Here is a 10,355-nt window from a genome sequence, read left to right as displayed (position 1 = left end):
TGTGCGTTGTTATTTTTGTATATAATGTTTGCACGAAAAATGGATAATTGTGTAGTATATATAATCCAAATAATGCCAATTTAAAAACAAAAGTTGTATAAACTATTATTTTTACGGAATTGTGGCTTCGTCTTTCTTGGGGTGTCAATTTTTCAGCGGAAGTCTTCATTATCGATATATACTTATCATCTACTATTTATACATATAGGGATACTATATTACTATAACAAATAAACGAGAACCGGTTTAGTTTGGTTTCGGTTCTCGTGTGGGTGAGTGATATTGTTCTAAAAAACATTCATCGCGGACATTGTCGAAATCCACCGTCACTCTGGTGTTTTGTGCGCGTATTTATTTCAATCGTTACATAAAGGTGCTTTTTAGTTAGAGATAGATTTGTTGTTTCTCACTACAAAATTTAGTAATTATTTTAGTAATTATGTTCAATTGGATAAATGTTGTGAAGACGCTGTTTTTATAACTGATTACAAGGATTCTTTTTTAATAATACAAACTTCTGAATTTGTAGATGAAGTGATAAAAATAAATCCATCGAATTACATCGTCTACAATCCGATATTGAGAAAAGAGCACACGAAAAGCCAATTTGTGTTCTTAATTAAAACAGTTCTACTATATCCAGAACTCATAACCGATAGATATTTTAAATTTGAAGATTCAAACTTTAAAGTTGGAAATATTGGAAAATACAAGAGCGGTAATCATTCTGGTGTGCGTATAAAAGTGACTAGTTTTGAAACCAAAAGTGTATTCCAATAACTGCTACCATATCATCGAAATTGGGAAGACAATTTATAATACTACCATTAGTACTATACGATAATTTATCCGAAGAGTTTGATTTGGACTTTTGCCTTGTTATTCGACATCCGGCTATAAACAATACGTGTTTATACGTCGTTAAAATTTTAAAACACACGGACGCTACTATACAAACAATAACTATAAATCATCACATAGCCAAGGGACTCAATCAGGATCAAGAAGGTGATAAAAATATTATATTTTTATTGAAAAAGGATCACAGTACGTTAAAGGAAAAATTAGCCAGATTCGAAATCTCGAGCGCTTTCAACAAGGAAAAAACTTTATTATGCGATAATCATTTTTCGTTTAGCGAAAACACGCGTCTTCTCATTTACAGAAACTCTAATTACCTATGTATACGAATGATCATCGTTTTATAAAAAAACTCGTGAATACGGTTTGAAGTATATGCTGGACGCTGGTCATGGTTTTTTACACGATGGGTACAAAGATTTTTGTAAACTCGTCGACGAGTTGAATGATAGAAATGTTTACGTGGTTACGCTTTCGGACCTAATAAACGGGAAGAAAAACTTTCTGATTATATTGTTGTATTATCAGAGGTAAAAGGACATTACGAAAGCGTTTGCATCTTCCATAAGAAACTTTTCAACTCTTCAATCGTTTTTGAAGACGAACAACACAAACACGACAGTAAAAAACAGATGAATCGTTATATAAATTTATCTATCGAAGTGCGAAACATCGGCAGGGAATCGTTCATTTTGATTATCGGGCAACAGGACGTGAAAATCGTATCGAGAGTGATTACTCTGAACAATATAAATTACGCGGACGTGAAACCTTTCGCCGGTTTTCTAACTCTATTGAACAATTATTCATCGTATGATCAATTTTTGTTACAACTGAAACTCGAATCTTCTAAGAACCTTCGAACCTTTTCGAACGGTCTTCAAACTATATTATACAGAATATAAATTCCACAGACATAATAATTATCTATATTTTTAATAGATCCAATATCCTATCAAAAATGTCTCGGTAAATTAATGATTTATGATTTTTTATTTTTATCTAAACTCAAATACAAAAAAAATAAATACAAGTTATATTATATACAACATTGTAAAATTAGTATAGATATTGATCGCTTTATTCATACCTCAATATTTACTATAGAATAAGTGATAACCAGGGCTAAGAAGTAGGATATGTATGCAATAAAAAATTGTAAAATATTCATTTAATTTACCAAAATATGCAAAAATATGCATTTTGATGTCTAAAAGATACATACAAAAATACTTACAAAAAAAGTATTTATTTATTGAAACACATTAGTGATTAGCTGATTGTTTTAATATAATACGTTTAATTGAGATTAAAAATAAAATATTACATTCTGAGTGAAGTGAGGAATATTGTATTGGTTTTACAATGATATTTATTTCTTTTTTTCTTTCTGGTAACACTTTTTCTCCTCCTAAACTTGCTCAAAAGTATCAAGTGTAGCACCTTTTCTGAAAGGTAATGTTCTTCAGCTCAGAACTGATATTTTAGAGAAGTCATTTTTGAATTTTCTCAGTAGTTATATATAACGCCACGAGAAAAACACCAAACAATTACGAAAAAACGGGATTTCAATTTCTAACACTTTGTTTATTATCACAGAAGCGAATAATATTTAAATATTTAATGAAATAAAAAATATTCTTTCATCCGTTCAGAATCGTTTTTTATCGAATGCAATAATTATATTCAAATCGAATACTGCAAAATTACACTATCCTATATCTGAGGACCGAAGGAACGATATGGACAAACATCTTCCACGCCGCAATGCTGACCTACTTTTTTTCTGATTTCAGATTTTATTATATATTACATAATTAATTATTTCAAAAAACTTGATCTACTGCTTGCTTTTTCCTTTTCACGCGCTACGAATGCTCTTGTCCTCGGTCTATTGACTTCAGGCTAAAAAATTATTTTCTTTAGTATGCAATATTATGTAAATATATTTGTATTAGGTACCTACCTCAGTATGAGGCGAATAAGAACCTCTAGCTAAATGTCAAAGTGCTTTAAACTTCAAATCTGCTATTAAGCAAATACCTGTGACTGGAATACGTTCTTTCAATTTCTTGACATCGATGTGGTCTAAATAATCTTCAACATCGCTTATCTTATGTTTGTATCTTTGAGTAACGGAATTTCTTTCCCAAGACACATTGAAATCTTACTGAAGCAATGAAGCTGATCGCGTGTGTACATATTTTTCATTTTAATAACTTCTTCAATGGAATCACTTAATTGTAAGATCCTTGTAACATTCTCAGTCAACCGCACATTCTATATAGTCTTGTTGCAAACATTTGATTCAATCAAAGCAGAATGTTGCCACGGTCGCATTGATCTATTGTCATCAATTTAAACTCCTTTAACATAGATTGATACAATAATTCCACACTTATTTTCACGCACTGAGGAGTGAGGGCCATTCTTACAATGTTCAGTGCCTGATTAACCTAAGTTAACCGGACATGGTAAGAGACAAGAGTTACTAATTGTAATTGTGGCGACACCGCGGATTGTCACCACTTTACTGATCAGTCCGCCCGACCGATTATGTTACCATTTTCAACACATGAATTTTACCTTTTATTTTATATTCGTTAACAATATTTATTTGAATTATATTCGTTTTTATGTTTTTACTAATTGTATACGACCATTGTGAATTTTTTATACGTCTTTAGTGGCGCGACGCAGCGAAATCGGCCTGGAGAAGACTCCGGCACCGATCGGCGATCGCGCGCGGAAGCTCTGTCTCTTTGCTCCCGACGTTCGATCTAGCTACAACTGCGACAAGTCCGTCCGACTTCTATATCGCCGACCCGATCCGCTATGGATAATGCGCTTTTCCACGTGGGTATGTGACCATGACTACGCACACCGACGATTGCGAATTACGTGGAGTGATGACCGACACGCGTCTCGGTCTCGTTACATCTCTCGCAATTTCCACGACGAACGAGCACTTTACTAGAACAATTTTTTTAACCACTACATTTACGGCTTCCGGAACTCGCTCACGATAACCACGCACGAATTCGCGTGCGCCCCGACGCTAATACCGCACGCCCAAGCATCGAGCACCCGACGAAACGACAATTATAATTAAAATTGTTAATTACTCCACTAAAACGCAGTATTTTTGAAAATCCTTTCTTAATACTCGGTGAAAATATAAGAATAACCGCTATTCCAAATTTCAAGTTCGTACGTTGTGTAGTTTTTGAGTTACAGCGATCAGTGACTAAGTGATTTTTTACCCTTTTAACCCCTTTAAGGGTCGAATTTCGAAAAATGATTTTTTAATGGGCGTTTACATCACTAAACAAAACAACTGACCAAATTTCGCACTCGTAGCTTCAGCGGTTCTGTCTAGGCGATGATGAAACACCCAGGACAAGTCATAATTGTATATATTATACAGACAAACAGAAGAGACAGATTGTTGTCGATAAAGAATGTGGTACAATCGATCAGTTTATTAGCCATTAATCATTATGAAACACTGAAGGTTAAACACAGAAATGTTTACTATACTTGAAGAGCGGGTTACGACTGCGGAGTGCGGACTGACATGTCATAATATGCTCATTGCTCGTGTCATCTTTTTGTTTATTTATTTTTCGCATGCATTAATTATTATTATTTTAGTAATAAAATTTATAATTCATAGTCAATAGTAAAAATACGTGTTAATGTGTTATAGCTACGATCACAACTTTTTTTTTAAATTTTTGAATGTTAATGATCGGCGAACTTACTTTTGTATATTGTATCATACCAGCATACTACCAAAATATTGTAGGTATTTATAAAAATAAAATGTATGTTTGACCAAAAAACCAAGTTACCTATGTATATACGTATTACTTAAATCAGTTTAATTATTATCTGCTTATAAATACGATCATACTAAATATGCATTAAGATCAATATAATATATTATGCATTATGCAAAATAAAAGTAGTATCATTTTCATCACAACAATATAAATCGCGGACAACACTCACTAAAATTCCATTAGGGCGTAGCAAAAAAAAAAAACACGCTGTTTCATAAAAATCCTAGCCCTGATGATAACCATAAACTTCAAGTTTAAAAGTTTTAGTGTGGGTTGGTCGTTGGACCACTTTATATTTAAGAAAATCTCAAGTAAATGATATTTATTATACCTATAGAGTAAATTAGAGAATCTCTCGAACATTTATTTTTCATTACAACATAAATTTAAAGAATATAAACTCATAAACTTAGTCACCTAGGTACCTAACACTAATTATTCTTTTCAATGTATACTATTAATAATGATAATAAACAAGGTTTATTAATATTTTTTGGTTTAACCATTCCAATAGAATGAGCAACCAAAATTAGTTAATCGAAACCAAAGTGGCTTAATCCATATCCATTATCGTTGTGAAATGTAAATAAATGTGAATTGGTCCATTCTTGTCCTGAAATTAATAATTAAATTGTCTATGACGAATTGTGTGCTGCTATCTAGCGGATGATATTTTTATGATTCTAAACACCTCGTGCTCAGTAGGAGATAAGGTGCTATCATTATATTATGATAACACGCCGCTTGCAGTGAATTTGATAATAAATTAAGCACGTCTTTTAGCATTTTAGTTTTTAGTTTTTACCGAAAAGCATATATTTTCGTTTATTAACTACTAATTACTATCGAGTATTCGAGTGTCAACTAATATTTTTCGAAATTAATTTGCTACCTCAAACGTTTTATATTTTATTTTCTAAATAAATATTAACCATGCATTTATGTTAGTTGTAACACTTTATAAAACGCGTTAATCAAAGTCGTTGGCAATGTTTGCTTTGAAGAATTCGCTGGCCACATTGGCTGGCCGCCGACTGCGTTGGGCTAGATCGTTTCTGTCTGAGGCGTACAGGTGCGATGACGTGTGGCAAGAACGGCTGGACTGTTCGTTGCTGAAGAAAGTCGAACCTGAAGTGCTGTACCACAAGTTGTCCTCCGCACTGGAACACGGGTCCAAGCAAATTAGTGCCGTGGACCTAGACGTGTTCGCCAACTCGCTAACGGATAGTACATACTTGGATGAATTGGAGGAACTCACACATAAGTTTCGTTTGTCGGCGCAGACTGGCACAATGCTCCCGTCAACACATCATGCTGTTGTGCGATTGTTTTTAGCGTCAAATAGCGTCAACGACCTTATCAGAATATTGAAGGATCGGCTAAATTACGGAATTTTTCCTGACTACTATTTGTGTAACTTACTAATGGACCGTTTCATTAAAGACAATGATATTCGAAATGCCACAGTGATTGTTTCCAACCAAATGTTACAAGAAGAACTAGACAATGATATCACTAAAGCCATGGGGTTATATTCCTGTTTGAAATATATCACAAATCCAACTGAATGGGAAGAAGAAAAAATAGAAACAAAAGAAACAAATAATGATGACGACGACGAAGAAGATAGAAGAGTACGTGTAGATTTTTTGAGAAATCCTTATTTTGATGATCATTTTGATTTAGCAGACAGTGATCACTTGATCGGAAAAACAATGTTAGCGATTAGTAGTAAAATTGATAATACTATATTGGGAAATAGTTTTAAGACTCTTGGATTAGCTTATTATAACCGATGGAATGATTTAAGTAGTCATCTAGAAAAAGTTAATGGTTCTATTCATCTAGGAACAGTAGAATTGGCAGTTACTGCAATAGATAAACGAGCACCTGAAAATGCTGAGAAACTAAAAGATGCACTTTCAAAATTGCAAATTGAAAACAAAAATTTGACTGATGAAACAAATAATTTTGTAAATGAGGCAGTAACCAAAAATGAAGAAACAGAAATACATAATCAAAAATCGGTATGTAAAAATAAAGCAAACTTAAAATATTATCTACAAATTTACAATATTTAATTTGATTTCAGATTTACAAAAAATGGGAATCCTTCAGGCGAGAAGAGCTATCTAGGTATCTTGAACATTTGAATAAGTTAAAACGTTTACAGAAGGTTCAACAGGCAAAACAGGATCTCAAAGAAAAAGAACAGTTGTTGTTCTTCTTTGATAATGAACACAAACATGATCTAGTTAAAGAAGAAAAAATGAAACGAATGAAAAAGACTGTAGTTAAAGACAAGACCCTTAAAGATGATTTAACATATGTACCACCAGAAATCAGAAAACCCGGTTTCAAACGAGATTAAATTATAAATTAAGTTAAATATTACATGGTATATAGTTATAATTAATAAATATTCACTTTCAAATCTTCAAATTATTTTGTTAATATCTTCTCTTGATACTTAAGAAATATAAAATTTGTTTGATTATTTTTTATTCGTTAAAATTTATTTACTAGTAGTGTAACAAGGTTAAGGAACCTGATAAATGTAGATAATTTAAATATGGTTTTCAGTGCTCTTTGAGTTAAAATTGTAACTGTAAATATGCAGCTTCAGAGAAGATAGTTCAAATAATAAGTTTCAGTTGACTTATTTTTTAAGTATATAATCTTTATTATAATATATTAAATGCTGAATTATGAAACACTGTCACATATTATAGTTATTTAGAGTTTTTTAGTGTGTAGACTACTGTTTACCCAGAACTATTGAAGTTTGCGTGTTTCTCATGTAGGCTAAACTTTAGTATATTATACATGGATTAGAATACAATTTCTAATAAGCATTATTACTTATCTATTTATGTTAATAGTTTGTAATGGTTTTATACATCCATAATCTATTAGTCACTACAGACATTTTTAACTTGACTTTTTCCTTTTACAACTTCAGTTGACTTATAAATTTGATTTTGAATATATCTTAATTTATAACATAACATTTTAATGTTTCTTCTGAAATTAAGTTATATTTTGTATTTGTTTTACAGAGTTATATGGTTAAAAAATACATCACTTCATTTTTACATAATACACATTCAGAATAGATATAAAATAAAAAAATAATATTTTTTCCTATTAATGAAATTAAATGCAATTTTATAGAATTATATTTTGTTAGGGAAAGTAATACTTACACAGTAACACATTCCCCTCTATGTTGCAACTCAAACACTGAGAAAAAGAATATTAATTACTGTATAAATAAATAGTAATTATAATTAATCAATCTAAAATGATTGAACCCCTGTGGAAAAATCATAAGCCTAATTCAAAGGTTTATATAAACAAGCAAAAATATTTTAGTTGTATACCCACAATGCCATAAAACGCATATGGATAAACATTTATTTATACCTATTATAATAAATGGGTTTATGCTAACTGCTAAGAAGTACCACTTTATTTTCAATTGGCACCCTTGTATTAAAAATTAAAATAGTTTTTGGGGAGTGAAAGAAAGTATAAAAATATACATTTTCAGGTAAATTTAAAATGTTTGATCCTTTCAGCGTATAGGAAATAAAACTTAATTTTTTTTAAATGGTAATACCTTTTTTTTTTTTTACATATATGGGCAGAGTAATTTTTTTCTAATTACAATATTGGCAAATAAATTTTAATACTTTCGATTATTTATTTTTGACGAAATCTTAACTATGTTCAAGTAGACTTTATTGAAAATGTGAAGCTTAAAAATTAACGATGATAAAAAAGAATGGTTCTTATTTGAAAAAATATGTCTATTGCTAGTCATCACTCTTCATACATATGTGATATTAATATATGTATAATACTAATGACAAATCTAAAAAAAATACAAGCATATGAATTGATTCATCATTAAAGCTAAACATAGGGGTGAGCATGATTTTTGAATTGCCGTGTATGGTCGCATATAAGTAATAATATAATAATATAAACATTATATTATAGTGAAGATAATACCACAGTCCAGAGACTAAAAATATAAATAGGTACATTTACATAACTAATTGTTAATAAATAATAAATCAATAATTAATATGGCTCTGAGTAACAAAGTTTTAAGAATTTTATCTTTAGGTCTTACTGTCGTAGGGTCAGTTTTTAGAAGGTAGATTTATACTGCCCATAGGCCATAACCAACAACCATTGTATATCGTCATTATTTGTGAATACCTAGGTATATAAAAATCATGATTTTTTTTTTTATTATATTGCAATTACCTAGATAATTATAATTTTATAAAATATAATTCAAATTGTGTTTCTACTTTCTGATTTAATATATAAATTTAATACATTTTGTATAATTTGTGATATTAATTTTGGCTGCTACCATATATAATATTAGATCGCTCGACTGTTTGAAAATCGAAATTATTATTTAAATGGATGAATAATTTATTACAAGTTAATGGTTAATAATGATTTATTATTTAATTTTTATTTATTAATTCAAATAGACTGTACATCTACCGATTTATTAGGTATCTAACTAAGTGAATTATTTTAATATTATTCTTTAATCATATTTTCGATTTTGTTTTGATTTATGGTTTATTATAGCTTTTATTGTTTTGGACTTTGGTTTTGGTTAATCCAATTTCATACATTTTTTTTATATAACTTGATGTGTCATTATTGATTTAATATTTTAATAGTTTATAAAAAATGACGTATAGGTATATATTATTATAAATTTATGTAATATCTATTCCTATATCTACACTATTGGGATATAATTATCCCTTTCGCAGACCTCAGTTCTGGTTAAAAAAGATAATTAGTTGGCGGTGTGCACTAAATAGTAAATAAATAAATTATTTACACTAAAATGCTAAATAATAAAATTATAGGCTATAGGTGTATAATAATATATACATAGTTAATAACTACTAGGAATTTCCTGGTTTCCCCTTCTCTAATCCCTAACATACATTTCTTCACATCCAACTTTTAATAATATACATAGTAATAACTAACCCAGTCAGCAAATTTACATTTGTAAAATGTCATTATAATATTTTTATGAAAATATTAATATTTGCTCTATGTTTGAAGAATATTACAAAAAAGTTTTAAAATATTACTGTAATATTATATAATCATTAAAAGTTCAAAATTATAATATTTTTTTAATATTATAGTCAAATATTGTAGTAATATTATATTCAAATATTATAGTAATTTTTAAGCTAGTTATTATTATAATATTATTTTTCAATCAGTTTTTAAAATTGAATAATTGTATTTTATTTCAATTAGGGCAATTACTTACCACATAATTGTAACCTAACAAGTTGTACAAATGTTAAAATGCAGTGGTAAATCAGAATTATTTCAAAGAGGGTTGCCCATACTTGTTATTAGAACATAGACATTTCAACTAAAAAATAAATCTGGTCCCTATAATGGTATAATTGATCTAGAGCTCCATGGTGAGGGGAGGGGGGTGTCAGGACTTAACGACCCTTTGCTCACTGGTTGTGCCACTGCTAAACGTGTAAACTGTAGAACATTATAATTATTTTTTATGGTAACTACCATATAATCTTATTAAAAAAAAAAAACATACATTATTTGAATCATTATATA

General features: G+C 29.8%; 1 protein-coding gene across 1 annotated transcript; it reads left to right on the top strand.

Annotated features, from left to right (window-relative positions):
• Positions 1-5,471: 5,471 nt before the first annotated feature.
• Positions 5,472-7,210, top strand: LOC114119134 (28S ribosomal protein S27, mitochondrial). The gene is made up of 2 exons (XM_027980615.2): positions 5,472-6,733; positions 6,799-7,210. The coding sequence occupies exons 1-2, from the start codon at positions 5,696-5,698 to the stop codon at positions 7,075-7,077; spliced, it is 1,317 nt and encodes a 438-aa protein (XP_027836416.2). The 5' UTR covers positions 5,472-5,695; the 3' UTR covers positions 7,078-7,210.
• Positions 7,211-10,355: the final 3,145 nt, after the last annotated feature.

Source organism: Aphis gossypii, chromosome 1 (genome assembly GCF_020184175.1).
Source record: "Aphis gossypii isolate Hap1 chromosome 1, ASM2018417v2, whole genome shotgun sequence".
Taxonomy (NCBI): Eukaryota; Metazoa; Arthropoda; class Insecta; order Hemiptera; family Aphididae; genus Aphis; species Aphis gossypii.
This window is presented reverse-complemented; position numbering and strand designations above follow the sequence as displayed.

What these genes read in the sequence shown, in the direction of transcription:
- LOC114119134 (XM_027980615.2), top strand. Translation starts at nt 5,696, where the DNA reads ATGTTTGCTTTGAAGAATTCGCTGGCCACATTGGCTGGCCGCCGACTG. An exon ending in AAATACATAATCAAAAATCG is followed by an intron (nt 6,734 to 6,798) that starts GTATGTAAAAAT and finishes ATTTGATTTCAG; the next exon opens with ATTTACAAAAAATGGGAATC.